This window comes from Enoplosus armatus, chromosome 14 (assembly GCF_043641665.1).
Source record: "Enoplosus armatus isolate fEnoArm2 chromosome 14, fEnoArm2.hap1, whole genome shotgun sequence".
Taxonomy (NCBI): Eukaryota; Metazoa; Chordata; class Actinopteri; order Centrarchiformes; family Enoplosidae; genus Enoplosus; species Enoplosus armatus.
Genome location: NC_092193.1, coordinates 2,411,376 through 2,429,717, shown reverse-complemented (window position 1 = coordinate 2,429,717; position 18,342 = coordinate 2,411,376). Strand labels below are relative to the sequence as shown.

General features: G+C 40.3%; 1 protein-coding gene across 1 annotated transcript in view; it reads right to left on the bottom strand.

The window, feature by feature from the left end:
* Positions 1–1,206: 1,206 nt before the first annotated feature.
* LOC139296861 (la-related protein 4B-like) overlaps positions 1,207–18,342 on the bottom strand; it is a 35,363-nt gene continuing 18,227 nt past the window's right edge. Inside the window, exons 4-17 of the mRNA XM_070919420.1 lie at positions 17,085–17,258; positions 15,670–15,748; positions 12,696–12,832; positions 12,094–12,197; positions 10,421–10,531; positions 9,647–9,700; positions 7,825–8,031; positions 7,115–7,221; positions 6,422–6,685; positions 5,596–5,620; positions 5,073–5,243; positions 4,137–4,351; positions 3,147–3,258; positions 1,207–1,729 (exon numbers count right to left, since the gene is read on the bottom strand). Coding sequence (XP_070775521.1) covers positions 1,397–1,729; positions 3,147–3,258; positions 4,137–4,351; positions 5,073–5,243; positions 5,596–5,620; positions 6,422–6,685; positions 7,115–7,221; positions 7,825–8,031; positions 9,647–9,700; positions 10,421–10,531; positions 12,094–12,197; positions 12,696–12,832; positions 15,670–15,748; positions 17,085–17,258 — 2,093 coding nt within the window. The 3' untranslated portion in view covers positions 1,207–1,396. The remainder of the gene's footprint in view (positions 1,730–3,146; positions 3,259–4,136; positions 4,352–5,072; positions 5,244–5,595; positions 5,621–6,421; positions 6,686–7,114; positions 7,222–7,824; positions 8,032–9,646; positions 9,701–10,420; positions 10,532–12,093; positions 12,198–12,695; positions 12,833–15,669; positions 15,749–17,084; positions 17,259–18,342) is intronic.

Here is an 18,342-nt window from a genome sequence, read left to right as displayed (position 1 = left end):
CCTCCTCCTCCTGACAGATGTCACAGTGGTAAACTGACGTGGGTTTAAAGAGCATCTGAGTGGGAGCTAGAGTTAATTTCCTCCCTCTTAATCGCAGCTCACCGGTGTTTCCTCACCTCCAGAGCGAACCAAACTGCTTCAGACGAGAAGCAGCCGTTTAATCGCCCCAACTGGATTTTAAATTTGTCAGCCTAAAAATCCGCCCTGTGTGTCTTCCTTCGACAGTATGTGCCTGCTGAGTTTTTAAAAAAGGAAATGAGAGGAGAGGACAACATTGAAGTTGAGAAAGCTTGCTCTGATTTTCCCAAAAACACAATGCCAAGAAAATCTAGCTTTCCCTGACTCATTAAGTGTCTTCACACACACACTCCGAGCAAAAAAACACATTAACCAACTTCCAAATGGACAAATACATTTTGGTCAACAGGTGCCTCGATGCCTAATTTGTCTTTTGGTTGCAGATATCCACATGCCCTTCCAGTCCGATGCTTAAAAAAAAAATTAGCAGTGATCTCACATCAGCTGTTAGACACAAGCTATGCAATATAGCTAGCAAGTTAGCAGTGTTAATACATCAAAACAGCAGAGGGAAGTGATTCTTTACGGAGAAAATGATAAGAAGAAGAAACGAGGCGACACCCAGCGACCAGCAGTGACTGGACCGACAAACAAAGCTGAGCTGCTGAAAAAAAAAAAGACATCATCAACAAACAAAAGTCATCTAGTGTAAATAAATCTGCACAAAAAAAACAAATAAACTTTGAGGCGATGTAAACCAAAGGATCCGAGTCTTGTTGTGATGAGATTTAGATGTTAAGTCTTGCATATGGATGTAAATATGTATTAAAAAAACACATCTGCTAATTATGACCCATAATTAAGCTACATAAAGTTGCACAACAGTGCCACTCAACATGCAAACAAACCCCTCACTATGAGAGCCAAACAAGGTGGAGTCTGTTGTACGCACTCTTTCCCATCATCCACTGGGGTGGCTTCCAACAATGCCCTGCTGCTTCGCACACAAGACTAATTTAATCCCACAAGGCCATTTGGACAGAATGAATCAATTTCAGTGTCGTCTGTGCCAACTATAGGCTGACACAACTACGTAATGCAAAAAGAGAAAAGGAGAAATAAAAACTGAAATTAAAAAAAAAAAAAAAAAAGCAAATAAATAGAATAAAAAGAATCAAACGGTGCTCTACATGCACAATAAAGTGCTTTTTGTCTGCAAGCCCTGATCCAGAAAAGAAGGCGTCCTCTATGCTCGTTTGTGACTGGTGATTCTGGGATAGAAGTATTGAGTAGCCCTGACTTATATTTCCTTTTTTAAACGCATCTGTGGAGCGCAGTGGGGGAGGTTGGAGGACTCTGGGAGGGGCATGGAGCCGCCCTACTGCGGGGACTTGGGCGGGGTGTGGTGGGGATCTTTGCTGGGGTTTTTCCCTGGGTGTGGGGGCGGTGAGGCCCACCGCCCGGCCGGCCTTCGGGCCTCCCTCGGGGGTCTGCCCGGGTTGACGGCCGCCGAGCCGGGTTTGGAGGAGGAGGGGTATGTCTCTCTGGCCTTGGCCTCCCCTGCAGGGGTGGAAGCGTCGGGGCACTTCCTCTCCTCGCCTGCGGGGGCAGTGCAGGCTGGCTTGGCTTCCTTGGGGGTCGGAGGTTGCTGTAATGTCGGGGCGTCCTTCACCCGCTGGCAGATCTCAGCGTAGGAGGGCTTCCTCAGCTCCTGGCAGGAAAACAACCGAGTCATTAAATATTCTGCACAGCTGCACCTGTATGAAACTCTACTGGCCCCGACACATTCATCATCAATATATTTCCTTCTGCACACCTGCTAATGCAAGTATGATGACTATTTTTAATATGATTTATGTTTCCACCACAGGCTGAACGACATGATGATACAGTAAGACAACAGACTCGTTTACCAGTACACATATTGCTATACGACCATTTACACGTGTATAAGTTTAAGTACTTTGTTTTTGTCTAACACAGTGAATTATGCATATATGCATGTTGTCATTGTAGCTATAGATCATTTTTTGCCGTATTTGTGTCTCCACATACTATTGTTAATTTCCATAATGTCATTTTACTGTCACTGGTGCTTTGTTCCTTCATACTTTACATCCACATATTCTATTGTTAACATGTTCAATTGTAGAAACTGTCTGATTTAGTCAAAAGGCTAACCTGCAGTACCTGCAGTCCCTGGGCCAGTAGGTGTTATATATCAAAAAAGAAACAAACCAGCATGACACAGAGCAAAAATCAAACCAAAGTAGACTGACAGCATAAATGAAAATAACTTAATAAAAGCCATTCTAAGGCAGATAGAGCATATGCCAATCAAAATAAATAAAACAGGCAAAATCAAGAAACAAAAAGTGTAGCAATATAAGCAAATACTATTATATCTTATATAACCGGTGAGATTTCTGAAAACCCTCTAAGTGCAGTAAAAGCATGGCCATTTCTGAAAAACAGCTGGTTCCTGAGGAGTCAACATTTTCTAGATTTAGAGGTTTAATCTGACAGCAGTGATGTTTATCTAACCCACACTGGGTGTGTCGATAGTATTTAATTTGCTGCATCACATCTCATATTTCACCTAATCTCACTTACTTGTCTAATCTCACAAGTACTTTGGGAACTTGTGGTCCCACCTACACACGTTTGTCGTCTCAGTCTTCTTTCTATCATCCTGTTTCATCAGCTGCAGGTTTTAGCACTTCGCTTGTGTTTTACTGCAACGCTAGAAACCAAAGCCGAGGGGAATTTCACCAATACTAAAGCAGAGTTTTGTTTTTCCTGCCAAACTTTGCCTTAAAAAGGGACCATTTTCTTCACGAACCGTATGTTGACCTATTGGAGATTCACAGATAAAAACTTTCCTTGCAGTAAATCCTTTAGACTGATACCTGTATCCGTTTTAAAAACAACCTTTTTCCCCCCAGGAGGTATGAGAAACGTACTTATCTGTAATCAAAATCAATATGAGGCGGTGCAGAATTAAGGCACAATTAATTTAGCCTCTTTTGTTCATGCTGAGACCGATTTGTGTTAGTGTGTGATTGAGATGTCTGAGAGGGGGTAAGCATTAAAAAGGACTGAGGTGAAAAGAAGAAATTAATACTGACTGTGGCAGCACCGTTGACTTGCACTGATTTGCTTGCAGTGGACAGAGTGCCGGGGACTCGCTCCACAGACAACTGCACCTCCTTCGGCTTCACCTCTGTCACCTTCACCTCCCTGAAATAAACACAAACAGGAGGCAACGCCAAATAAAATATGGATGTGACCTGCAGAGCAAATGTCATAAAATTGGTGCTTTTCTGGTGCACAAGACAGTGTCATATCTTGATGTGACAACGCACATAAACCTGCAATGGTGCATATCTTGATGCGTTTTCCTGCTGCGTTATTGAAAACAGAGCAACACAGGAAAATGACATGATGAAACCTCGTCTTGTCTTGTAACTGCGATGGAATAGAAAGGCGTGATGCAGAGCAGCGCTGTGCATGCCCTGTCTCTTAACCTTGCTGCCTTGATACTCTCAGCTCTGGTGCTGAATGCCAACAGTCGGCTAAACTACTCATGAACCAGACGCTGGCACTGCTTCCTTTTCCATCAACACCGGCGTGAAATTCAAGTCTTACAGGTAAAACACAAAGCTGTTGTAGCTTCGCATGTGCGCTGTAGTAGCGCAGTATAACTGAGGCCATGAAAAGCACGGCATTTGTCATAGTTCTACATAAGAACTAATATTGAAAAAGCACCAGTAATAATGTTGGAACCACAAATAACATAAAGAAGCTGTTTCAAGTCGAGTGAAGGAAGCCTCAATGTGCTGGATTTTTATGATTGAGGTGAGTGAGTGGCCGCTATCTGTTATCTGCAGCCTTTTAAAGTTATACATATGTACACCATTCAGTGCTGTTCTCTTCCATTGCCAATATTCCCATTATCTACCTATAATATGCATTAACTTCTCAATGTAAATTGTCCATGTTTACAAAGTCAAACGCTGAATACAAAAAACCTCAGACACACCTGCGACAGTGGATAAAAATCTACTTTCAGACCCTGCGATACATCTCAGATTCAACACTGTCAGTGTGGTTCTTACGCTGCTGGGAGGGAGGGAGCGGGACTGTGTGGCGGGCCGGCGGCCGGGGTCAGGGTCGGAGTCGGGGCTGAGGCTGAGGCCGAGGCCGAGGCCGGGCTCGGGGTGGTCGGCGAGGGCTGGAAGCTTGTGGGCATCGGGGAGGTGGAGGACCGAATCGGCTCTTTGGGGCCGGCTGGAGAGAGGGCTCCTCCAGTACTGGAATCAGCACTTACATTCTGCCATGAAAACACACGAACGGGAAGACATTAAAGTGAGGCATTAAAGCCAGTTATACTGTTCTATTCTACCTTAATATTAAAGGAACAGTAGTATTTGATATATCTACCGTCTTGGTGCTACAGCTTTTAATCCTGAATTCTTACAACTGTATGCTCGTTATGTTAGAAATGCAGCATCTGAAGGTTGTAGTTGCTCTCGAGTGATATAACCTCATCTATACGTGGTTAACTCTTCAGGAAATAAGAAACAAAGCCTTGTATGTAGATAATGTCCAATGCACTCTCATGAAGCTAATACATTTTGACACTGTTTCATGAGCACTTAGAGATTTCGGCTAAAAACAGGGAACACAAACAGACAAAAATGATCTGCGAGAGAATCGGAATTATGTGCTAAACGCTGACATGTAGAGTGGAGAAAACTTTATTTTCGGTTGTTGACACCTAGAAGGTTTAAACAATCGCCTCACTCATTAAATATGTGCTGTTTGATGTAGCACCACAGAAGCTTAATAAGCCTTATATTATATTTCACAAAATGTTATCATTTCTTCTGATGTTCGCAGAGGTGTTTCTTATTTCAGCTGAGATGCCAACACTTTTAAACACTGTGGGAAACCCTGAGGTCCAGTAATAAGTTGACGGCTGAATGATGTATGTATGAATCCATACAGCATGTAATATACGGATAACACAAAGATACCCAATGAGTTTTTACCCGTTCCTTGGCGGTTCCGACAACTACGCTGCTGGCCAGCCGGTTGTCGAACACGTCGTCGGTCTTGAGCTGGCCGGCTGCCCCGGGCAGGGGAGGGAAGCTGGAGAGACCCAGCTCAAAGCTCGGAGACGGGGGTTTGGGAGGGGGCGGCGGCGACTGAGGCGTCACTCTCTACATGACGGCAACAAAAACAAAGTCAGCACAAAACTTACAAGGAGGGAAAAGAAACAACTTTGAAACATAAAGTCCAACTACAGCAACAGGGACAGTTAGTCAGACGACAGGGCGTCTGCCAACAACTCTGCGAGAGCCGATAGCTTTTGACTCACCAGGAGCTTAAAACAGTGAGGAAAAAGACCCTGCTATGCATAATTACATTACAGGATAATCCCGCTTGCATTGTTTCCTCCATATTAGTCTCGCCATAAAAAGAAAAGCCAAATTCATACCAAAGCTATGAAATTTAAAGATATAAATATAGCTACATTAGAAAGACAAGCAGAACATCAAAAAAAGTGCTTACTGTAAACTTTTCGTCCCTCTTTTTCCTAGAAGCAGAAACATTTTTCCTTTAAGAAAGAGAACACTTCAATTTACAAACATCCATTCTATCTGAAACAATGGCTTAACCTTGCAAAATGTAAGAAAATATATATAATTAAGCTCAACTTTCCATAGTTGATTTGATCTGATTTGAAAGTGATGAGTGGTTCTTGTGGTATAAATGTTTTTGGATCACAGACTTTGTCTGTTAGCCATCTCTAAATAGTTTTTCTAATGTGTAACTGTATTCACACTTGCATTTTCTGCACAGACACAAGTCATTCAGACATATTGAGTATCAGCCCATTAAAACATGAAGCTGGTTGTCATCATTTTGGTGAAACTAAAGCCATCAGCCATCATCAATAGTTTAGAAATTGAAGAGCAAAACGTGTGCTGACGATGTGGACTTTGACAGCATGTTTATTGGGGGTAAAAAGGAAGTGTGACAACCACTTACAGGTCAATAATCTAGATTGAAGGCCCCATTGTTTTAATTTGTAGCTATAGATATTCAATGTGATTTACAACACAGTTGTTTATCTACAAGGTGAAAATGTACATCTATAAATTCACTGTCTTCACAGGTGCAAATATCAGAATATTGAAGGTGACGGGTTTCAAAAACCACAACAAAAACATTTTTTTCCTATAATTTCTCCATTTCCTTATCAGCCTGGAAAGTGTCTACTATTCTGACATACACTTTCCAAACCTGAATTATCGGGACAGGATGGTGCCATTATTGAGCCACAGCACAGTTTAGTGGCACATAACAGTACTTCTGCATTGGAGCAGTGCCGTACCTTCCTCGGCCGATACCCAGGGAGTAGTCTGTGGTTGTGGGCTCGGTCACTCGCCCCGTGCCCACGGTGTCCCTGCGGGGGAAGGCTGCAGTGGAGGGTAACCTGGTTCTGGGCTGGCTGGTGGGGAGTCGTGTCGGCGGACTGCTGCGAACCCCGTTGAGCCTCTCGCTGGGGAAGCTGGGAAAGAGGCCTGGGTTGTCCAGAAGCCCAGTGCTGCGGTCCGCTGTGGGGATGGTCGGCCTCAGGTGAGGTTTACTGTGATTCCTGCAGGACACAGGAACACTTAAGCCAACAAGAGCGACGTGAAAACGGACACTTAAATGAAATTAAATTACATTTTATTTAAGACATTCAACCATATTCAGGAATTTGAGTTTAAATGATATGACCTAAGAAATTACAAACTTCATTGTAAGATACAAAATAATATGACTGATACATAATCAATAAAAAGCAACTTTTATTGAAGTGATTTAAGTAGTTTTACACTGTAATACATTTTCAAGCTCTTCTACTCCTCCAAGTCTAAACCTTCTCATCACTGTTAAACAAAAGCTTCATCAGCACTATAACTATAAGCCAACAGAGTTTATTTCCCTCCTTGTCAAGTAGCAGAGCTCTTACAACTCAGAAGTATTCTATTAGCAGATGCTTGTTTTCTTCATTAGTGCCTGAGAAGCCACAGATACACACCTGTTCCTGGGCGAGTAGTGTCTGACAGTGAGGGGGGACGTCGCTGGTTTGAAACTGTGTGATGTGGTAAATCCATTGATGAACTGGTTGTTGTGAAATGGTGCAACCTGGTTAACAGAAAACAGATTCATCAGCTGCATTGACAGGAAGTCAACAATGAGTGTTTGCAGAGAGTGAAGGAGGAAAGAAACTTAAAAAGATCTTTTTGGACCAAATGTTTTCATTTGATAATTTCAAATACACATGCAGTAGCTAAACCAACTAATTCTGGGAAGCATTTACAAGATCCTAATCTGTCTAAATTTATACAATCTTCTAAACAACTAAACAAGCTGTGAAAATAGTTTTACAGATTTTAAAACTATAAATAAGCGGTTAAAAAAAAAAGGACACTGAATTGAATTGTTTAAATTTAATAAACCAAACACTTTTGGCATATTGTGTCACCTCTGATTCACGTGCATGTTGACTTGTACATAAATATGGGGGAACCTCATAGTAACATGTTAGCAATAAATCTGACCCTACTGCTATTTGTTTGCCTAAATGTCCAGTTGTAAATGAAAACACTAAAATAAATGTGTGTTAAAACTGGAAAACAACTGGACTTTTAAGACTTTAAATGTAAATAATTTACTGTTTCAACACACAACTGACTGATTAAACACGTTGTCAGCATCATTGTTTGCAGTCTACCAGCTAATTCTTACCAGCGTAGGGTCGATGAAGCTGTGTGTGGCGGACCAGGCCTGCGGCGTGATGAGGCTGTATAAGGGGAACTGCTGCTGGGGGCTGTAAACCGGCGGGATGTAGTATGACGTGTAGCGCTGCTGGGCGTACGGGTTTACCTCCACCGGCCGGTAACCGTTCTTTGGCATGAAAGTGTTGATAGCGATTGCCTTCGCCTTTATCCTCGCCTGGTCGAAAAAGCAAGAACAGGGCGGGAAATCAGCACCAGAAGGAAACTTAGATATAATGTACATTTCTTTGAATCTATTGCATACTTTCAATTTCTGAGAATTACACATACAAATGCTGTAAAGAGACAACTTGAGAGTTTAAAAGTTCTCGCGGCCGAAAGTGAAGCAGCAACAAAGATTTACCAATCTGTCCCATTATCAATTATTCAAAAAAAAAAAAACATTTGACATTTTATTTACCAATATATTTGTGCAAAAATATGACATTTAAAATTTCTAAATTTTGTAAAACCTTTAATATCCAAGTAGCAATTCACATAAGATATTAAAACAGAATGAACATACTTAAATATTAAAAATATATACATAAATATAAAAGTATAAAGCAATATAAAAGAAAATCAAACTGGAGCAGGAAGGAACGTCTGCTGAAATACTATTAGCAGTATTTTTTAGCAGTTTGATAAATACCGGCCTTAGTCTACATTTCTTTCTTTGTTTAATTACTCCTTGTTATTAAATATGCATCTGTGCCTTCAATGTATTGCTAATGACTGAGCAGCAAACACGCTGCCAGACAAAAGGTTCATTAATGTTTTGCCCTGAATTTTAATTTTCAGTTAGTATAGCATGTGGCGAGTATATCAGCCATTGTGACTTGAAGTTAGTCTTGTGCTCTGTAACTGAATGCAGTCATTAAGTGTAAATAACAAGTAGTAAATAAAATAAAATCCAGTGTCCATGGCTGAGTGCAGTCCAACAACATGGCATATAAATGAGTGGGAGAAAAGGAAAGATTTGAAGAAGCAGCTTTGCCAAGGCGTGCTTTTCTTCTGTGGTGTTAATGGGGATTTTCATACATTAGTGGAACTACTTAAAAGTGTGATGTCACTTAACCTCTGAATGAACCTCTTAAGTGAAGATCTGTGATTTGTAAGTTCTCTGCCCAAAACCCTGATGTGTGTTTCTTTGTAACACCGATTAATTATGCATGAGGAAGGAAATCGTTGTCCTGTTCTTCACTAATGAAAATTCTACATTTAAGACTTTAACAAGCACAGATGCCCTTGACTTTGTCTTGAAGTGAATGAACTGATTTGACATAGTCCTATCATCACAGAACATAAAATAATTGCCGACAAACAGATGCATGGCAAAGTAGGTGAAATGGACAAAAAGAAAAAGTGTTGTCAATTGAAACCAGAAAGTTAACGGCACAAACGAGTGCTTGTTTAATTTTGACTTTTTCTTTACTGAAATCGGGCAACAATTGACAAAAGTTCACACTGATAATTTATGATGCTCTGGCTTTGCATATCACTCGTCTCTTATACAAACTCAATAGCTGTCAAAGCAGAGAAGTTCTCTCACCTGCAGCCAGAAGTTAATGTTTACACAAGACGCTACGATAACTATGTATATTTAACTCATATGGATTTTTAAAGATTGTCTCTAAAATATGTTATGTATGTACTCTTACTTTTTTTTGATTACTTTGCTTCTCACTTTGAATGACATTGTTGTGTCAGCATGAAGATATAATATAACAATATATGCTTCATGAATAGCTTTGGACGAAAGCCTCAGATCAGTGTAACGTAAGGTAACCTACCTTGATAGGCTTCCCTTGGAAGGTCTTCACCTCCTCGCGGAGATACTGATATGCCTTGATCAAGAGAAAGTGAACAGCACAGCGTTAGGTAACAAGTTGATTTTAAATGCCATGACAAACCAAAAAAGTAAATCACTCAAAGCAGGGTACCAAAACAATGTTGAGAAAACAAAATAGAGTACATCAGCAGGAAAAAGTTCGCTTTAAGGTGCAATTTAAGAAATTTGGGACATGATCCTGTACCTATAAGTGGATTGAGAGATGGATGGAAGGAAAATGTAATATGGGCTTAAAGACACAGTGAAATGTAATAATCCTGTGTTAATTGTTCAGTTATTGCTTGCTAAATGCCAAAAAGAATAATTTGTGAGTATTTTTACATCAACATCTCTCTCTTTTCTCTTCCTGTAAAACATCAGAATATTTTTGAGCACGTATCTTGTACATAAGTGTATCCAATCAGAAGTGGTTTGGAGTGACTAGCTAACCCCGCTGATCATATAAAACAGCACTTGACCATTAGCTGGTGGGACTAGTAGCTAGCAGAGCAACATGACGGGAGGCATATGTCTGGATGCCAGCTGGCAAAAACCTAATTTACATTTCTAAAAGAGCATCATTGATGTGTAATCGAGTCATGCCCCCCTCATCCTAATTGTTAGTGAGTGAGGTGTGACAGTCTAGACACCAACTCCTATTTCACTGTGACGCTAAGGAGAATAATAAATAATAGTGAAATAATATACTATGTTAACTTTTCACTTGAGTTGTTACCTGCTGTGCATCTGCTTCTGATTCAAAGGTGATGAACCAGTTGTCGTTGTAGGCAAATTCACAGTTGATGAACTTGGGTAAGTTGTCCCCTTTAAAAAGAGCCTCGACCTCCTGCAAAACAAAACAGGAGATGAAGTTATTTCAATAGTGACGCACTAAAACAACCTTTACAGAAAATAGCAGCTATGCACCAGTAAATAAAAGTTAAACCAAACCAATTAAGAATCGAGTATACAGGAAATAGATGAGAACAGCTGGTGTGTAGTAAACATCCAAAATCTTTCCACCTTCAAGAAAAAAACTAACAATTTTTCATTCTGTTTGAAGGCAGATTTAATTTCTGGTGTGTTAAAACAGTAAAGGTAGTGTAGGATTTAGGAACTGAGGAATTCAATGACACATTAACCATAATTTTAGACTTTTACAGGTCCAATATGTGCACACTTCAGGCTTGTTTTGCTTGAAAACAGAACCCAAACCTGACTGTTGTTTCCATTTCTTTTAAAAACACCCACACTCGCTTGCCACACACAAACAACATGGAACTAAAAATGTCTAAAAACTAAGAAAATAAAACCCAAAACACAATATGCCTGGGAAATTAACACCAGAATGTAGTTATGCTGCAGGTGCTCCATGAGGCAATTTGTTTGCGGCAGAGCTATAAGGTCAATTATCATGTCTCAGTCAGTTGTAAATAATTCATTTGGCTCTGAATACTTCATGTGGCTGATAAATTTAAGTATGTGCCACATACTGTTGTTGGTGCACAATAAACAACTTAAATAATAATAATGATAGGTCTCCTCCCTTGATTTTGACCTCATCATTGGTTCTGAATAAAGCCGTCTTACTCCTCCTACAACTGTCACCATCTAGTTCTCCATAGAGGTGCATGAACATGCCATTTCAATTTGGTTTGAAAAGTAGGTACATGGGAGTTGTCAAGCTCTGTGGAATAAAAACATTCAACAGCAAATGACAAAAGGTTCAGCAGAGAATTATTCCATCTGCAGCTGCAGTTCCACTAATGTTATTCTCAATGACTGCAGTGGAAATAAACATTAACAGCATTTTCTGCTGTGTTTCATTTGACACAACATGATACAATAACATTAATTATTGTATGCAAAAAGATTGATTTGACATACTGCAGAGCTGAAAATGTACTGCTGTGATAACCCTCTTAAGCTCCAAGTCAGTTGAATAGAAAATGCTCTGTCATGCTGAGGCAGATAAGTGTGTTACTGATAACATATCATTCTGCAAATATTCCACAGCTACTGCTCGACTCTTCAGGATGTTGCTGTAGCAGGAAAATGCTTCAGAGTAACGTGTGTGTGTGTGTGGACGAAACCTATGCTGTGGCTACATTAGTGGAAAAGGATGGAGTGTGTCTCCATATTCAAATCCTGGCCAGGTGTCGGGAACAACAGATGAGATGTTTAACTTGGATGTCTGAATGCAGGATGGGCTCCCTTGTCACCACAGCACCCTGCTGTCATGGTTTATTCAACAGATTCTATAATACAGATGGTCTTTTGCAGACTAAATGGTCTCTGGACTCCACATGCATTACCGAGGATTGTGCAAGGTTTCTTTTTCTCTGTAAACAATAAGGACTATTTCATTGTTTCCACAGTGCAAATCAAACACCATGCACATCCTCTGACCTCTATGGGCGTGCTCTCAGGAACCTCTCTGAGGATCACGATGCAGCGGTTCTGATTGGGTCGCACCTTCTCCCCCTTCTCATCCACTTGGACCAATGGCAGAGCTGGATATGTGGCAGAATGAAGGATTCACAGATTTTAGTTTGTAATTAAAAAAAAAAAAAAAAATTCACATTTTCTGGCTTTTAACCTTGAACTTTTTACTCTTCATATATTTAACTACAAATTGTTAATGAATGTCTTAAATCTCAGTGAAAAAAATAAAATACTAATACATGAAGCCTGACAAATAAGTTGCAGTTTGAATAAGTATCTTATTCAACTTCATATATAAAATCTTAAAACTGCACACATCCCTGAGCCATAAAATAAAAGTGTAGCTTCGAGCCAGATAGGATTAATTTAGTGTGTGTATAAATCAGACACAAGCAGGTAAGACTCTGCTGAATGCACTTTAACAACCCCTCCTGGGAAATCAACCTCAACCACATGCTGATAAAAATTCACTGCCTAGTAAGTTTGTCTTGTCATTTAGCTTCCTAAGCAGGTAAGCAACCATCATCAAAGTGCTGCCTTACTCAAACACTCGACATTTTACTCACATCGCAATATGTCCACGATCAGCTCCACGTCAGTGCTGAGCTTTTTGACGTGGTCCAGGTTGGCCACCGTCACAATTGGCACATATTGGTCGCTGTCCATCTGGGAGATGAGGTACATGTCACTGGCCAGATTCTCCCTGAGAGACAAAGAAGAGGCAGAGGAGGTCAGTGACACTTCCAGGGTGCAGCTCAGATGGCAAATATGTGCCTGTGTAAGAGTGCAGAGCTGAAATGTAACCTTTATTTACTCAGATGAAGTTGAACACACTTCTCCGATTACCACCTACAGAGTCACACCTGTCCTCCCCTTACAGGTATCACATTGAACTACACTCCACATCTAATGAAAATCACGCAGCTTTGTTTAGGAAACCCAAGGGTAACACATATGGGAATGTGAACCGGTGCTCCTCTGGCCACAAGTGACACTCTCAAACCTCTCAGCCACTTCTGTCTACAGCTGCTGCACACTTATTCAACTGTGAGCTAAGTTGGTTTCTCAAGGGAAATGTAATGAAGGTGTTGCTGGTTTCATTTTCTCATCCGGTATTTCAAAACCCGACACAGTGCCCTTCTGGTTGTCTCGACTTTGTGTCTGGTCATCGTCATTTGGGTTTTGTTACTTCTACTGTAGTTTTGGCGAAGCTAACAGAACAGTCAACTATGCTTGATGATTGATGATACTTGTTCCAAGCAGAGAGGAGGAGAAAAAAAAAAAGTCAAACTTTGTGAGGCATTGGTTCCCTCCAAACCAGCAGCTAAACTGCCACCACCACTGCAGAGGCATTCAACATTATGAAATAAGGCTTTCATTCAGACCATGCCTGACACGCCCACACACATACACAGAGAGAGAGAGAGATGCTTGATCAGTATTAAAAACAATGCGTAGTCCCACAGTACACAGATGGCGCATATCTATATCTTTTATATATAGAAAAACAAAATATATATAGCATTACCGACATACACAAACATAGAACAATGTGCTGTCTTACCAAATGCAGTTTTTTCTTGCCTTTAAGGCGCATATGTCTACTTACGTCACTATGACTGATGTCTTTAAATCCAACTGAAATTAAATAGCATTTTTTGTCTAATACAGCAAACATCTGCTCTGTAAATCACTTCTGTGTATAATTTAGATTTTTGTTTTGATATTTTACATTTTTTGGTTTCATGATGGCGTCCTCTAGTTTTGCATTAATTTGACAGAATATTGTCCCAGTGTCCATCTACACAGACGGAGACCTTATTTTGATACAGCCCATCAAATCTTGCATAAAGCAGTAACGTCAGCGTTCAGGCAGAGCAGACAGTCACACTGAGTCAATCAGCAGCTACACAACACAAGAGCCACACACTCTGAACAACAACCTTCATGAACTTCAATGCTAAACTCTCTTTCTTATTTTATTCAAACATGGACACGCGCCCCGTCCTGCACCTTAGCTTGTTGAACAAGCGACCAAACAAACATTCAGCAGGGAAAAGTGCGCTGCCACCGTCAGTTTGAAGGCCAGATAGCTAATTAGCTGCAGCACATTTAAGAGCATGTAAACGTATCTGCAAATGTCACTTCGCTTCGGTTCGATGCTGCTGTGGTCCTGACTCTTTAATACCACTAAGAACACGCTGCCTGCACATGACATGTAGCTACAGGGCAGGTTTGTTTACTGAGTGCTACAACGATAGACAATCAAATTGAAAAGGAACATTTCCCCAAAGACCTTTTTCTTCATTTTAATAATACAACAGTGTTGTATGTTTCATCTGGCTGTAAGACACATTTCTGAACAATACTGTTGGAGTTGAATTTTGGTAGAAGCTGCAACAAGAGCAAGATCTTTAGGATTGAATAAAACCATCATAACAGAAAAAGCCGAATTGAGACAAAGTTTCCTGTCCTGCTAATAGAGGAGGGAGAGATTCATCCTATTTGCTGAAATTAAAAACCAATCAATCAAAACTTAAGCATGAAATAAAAATGTGCTTCCTTAAAAAGCAATGAGAAATGATTGACTGAGGAGTGTGAGGTTCCCTTATGGTGATTTACATGATTTCAGGATTTTGAAATCTATAACGATCCATGAACTCTATGAACTTTAAAGTGCTGCATACTCCAAAACACGAACACAACAGTTTACACTACGTTGGGCATCTGCGTTGGTGGTCGTGTTCACACGTGAGCAGCGTACAGTCCACACAAAAGTGGGACGATGTTATAATTTGGACCATCGTGGCTATGCTGACATGGAAAGCACATTCCTTATTTTCCTTATGTGATGCTGATGAATATAAAACTGATGAATTAAGAAGCTGCATGAATAGTCGAATAAATTCTAAACACAGTGGAATTATCTGTTGTGCTGTTGATGACAAAAAGGATCAACAGTGTTTCAGGAGGCAGAAAATTTCACAGAGTCGTCCACAAGAGCCTTTCTTCTCTGGTCTTGGTGTTCTTTAATGGTCACTTAAGAGCAGCCATTTTTCTTGCTATGGCTGAATAGCAAGTGCTTTTTCCCATTAACAAGTGTGGAACAGCTGCTGAGCAATGAGAGAAGTAGACGGGGTCGGAGATTTTAGGATGGTTAGCCTGTTGTTGTTGTTGTACATTAAAGGAATTCCTGAACAATTTGAGGTTTAGAGGCATATTTTCTCCTTCCTTCCTGTGTCGCGTTGTAGGGAAAATGCTTACATATTTTTAGTTTCTTTTAAGAAATGGGACATAGACCTTCCAAAGAAAAGTACTACTAATTATACACAAGTACTGATGGCAACATGACTTCAGACAATTGAGTCTATAATTTAGAGGACCTGAATGACTAACGTCACCATTCTGTGTCTTGGTTTTCAAGCAAAAAGCTATTTACTGAAACCTCTCCGTAAGCAAAACTACTCATAGTCTTGTCAAAAAAAAGCCCAGTACCTCATTGTGATGTAATGTGGTGTAAAGTTATTGAGGTAAACTCACCGGGAAAGACAGAACTCCAAGGTCTTCTTCAGGTGCTCTCTCAAGCCCTCCTGGGGATTCTCTTGCTGGGCATCACTGCCTGTTGACACACGGGGGAAATGTTTTGGTAGATTAAGAGTAACTTAACTACTCCCTGACCCTGGGAACAAAAAGGTATTCAAACCAATAAAATGTAAGGCTGAAAATAAAAATAAACCAAATCTAAAGCAGGATGTGGGTGGGGTAGAGCAGAGATGCTGAGCAAACATTTCAATGATTATTTATCATAAAAAGTACAAGAATTTTTTTTTTTTATCTATTCACAAAACATGTAGTATGCTTGTTAGTAGTTCAGCAAACACTCAACCAGTGTGATTTCCCCGTGAATCGCCTTTGTTTTATAAGCAATTTCTACTCATCAAGGGGATGATGACTGCGAATTAATTCAGGACAAATTAATTTAGACGTCTTTTGTTCTACAGTACAAGTTTCTCAACTATACGAGTGGCTCACTAACACATTTGAATCTGTCTTTATTCATTTGCTGCCCCCTGGAGCTGATCATTTAGTGGGGTGGAAAGTCTGGAAACAGTGGGACAGAACCTGAGACATGTACTTGTACAGTGTTTTATAATATTTCTCTAGGCACTAGCACCCCCTTCAGCTTTGGTGTTGTTGTTGTTGACATTCCTGTCGGGTAGATGGCGTTTAGAGACAAATGTCTTGTCACAGATAGTGTCTGGTACTGGTCAATGAAAGTTTAATGCTGCGATAAATAAAACATAAAACAACAAACCGCTCTTAATGTCTTTATTGTCTGTATGCCTCCAGACTCTCTGCTGCTTGAGACTGAGCACAGCTCCTAACATTACTAACTTACATGATGCAATTTTATTCCAAACACCAAGACTTAAGTAAAATAAAGACACAACATTGCTAGCATCACTCAGTAACTGTAACTGTGTTTATTCACTTAACCTGCCAACCAGAACAAGTAGATACAATCTGCCTCGGCCAAGACCACTTTTAAAACAATTAAAATTTCTTTATTGCATCTTTAAATCACATTGTATATTTGCCTGTCTCTCTGGCAGCAAATACATTATCATTAAGGCCTAAAACCCTTCTCATATTATTAAAATGTAAACTTCAACTCCAGCAGCTACATATACACAGAAAAGTAACCTAATTCCTGCGTTTGTTTTACTGGAAACCTGTGTCAGAGGCCCAAGACCCTCCAGATACTGAATCAAATCAAGCACTACACCATGTCATACCACCAATTAGGTTGTTCCTGATTGGTTGATGGTGCCTAACAGTGTATGGTTGAAAACTGTAAGAAGTCTCCAGGCCTTGTAGACACATGGATAATCCCCACTGATCTGCAACCAGCCCACAGCCTGCTATGACAAACAATCAATCACTAATCAGCCCACCTGTACGCCCTGGTTGCCCAGGCTCGGGGTATTCTGTGTAGGCTGGCTCGGAGCACTCCAGGGTGACGGAGGCCACGGGGGCCGGCTCGGCCAGCATTACTGGTGCCGGTGGAGGCTCATCTGGGTCGGTTAGTAGGGGCTCCTTGTAAGCCTTGTCTTCACTGGCTTCATAGCCTGTGATAATCAACGGGGGGGGGGGGATAATAATTATTAAAGGTGTTAGGAGAGGACATTTCAATAGCCATTTAACCTAAAAGTAGTGCCTTTTAAAAAGGACAAAGTGCCTCATATCTGATCCCCATCTCCGGATTAGCAAATATGTACCTGTTAAATGGAAAAAAGCCCATTAATATTGGAAGCTATCTGTGGCAGCTGGTCTGGTATGCATGTTTGTGCCTTTTTTCTCCTTCAATAAATGCCCACAAAGATGGAAAGGACCAATCACTTTGCTCCCTCTAGCTTGTCTTTTTTAGACCACTATACATTTTCAGAAGGAGAGTGCTCGTAAATAATGTCAGCATTGAGGACAGGTGAGATTAGCTTTACAACTCAAATTACAAATTCAGCATAATGTACAGTACATTTCCAACACACTAATTAAATCAGAACAAAAATGAGTCATGTCATGATCGCCAATATTCTGCTAAGATCATAAAAAGCTGAAGTAAGTCTTTTACAAACGAGTATTTTCTCATTTTAATTTACTGTTTTTTTATTAAGATAGTGTCAGTGAAACTCAAGACTTCATGGTCATTTTCACATTAAAAGTCTACTGAGAAAGGGAGGAATTATGTCCCTTTACAAACGACTGGAGTGGAATAATTTGTGAATGAAAACTGTGTTTCTCTTAGAGAGGGAAAATTCAGAGCTACCGAGAGTTGAATATGACACACACAGGTTGTTGTACTAACTGAATTAGTGCTGTAATAAACATGTTATTGAACTGAGTCAGGTAGACGAGGAGGAAGTGTTGAGTTTGCAGCAAGCAGCATCAACAGCAAATTAAAACAGGAACACATAAGAAAACGGGGAGACGTCTCAAAGAAACATGATAAAATATCCTTATAAAAACAGAGTAAATTAGGAACTAAGGCCTGGTTGCTTCTGCATTTGAGGTAAATAGGCCAATGCCCTATCTGAGGATTTATGGTCAGTTAGCCAATCACATAATTCTTGTTAAAGCATCAAAGATATTAAACCAAATTTGAATAGCCAAATGGTACATACAATGATTTCAGTGACTCGTTACATTATCAAA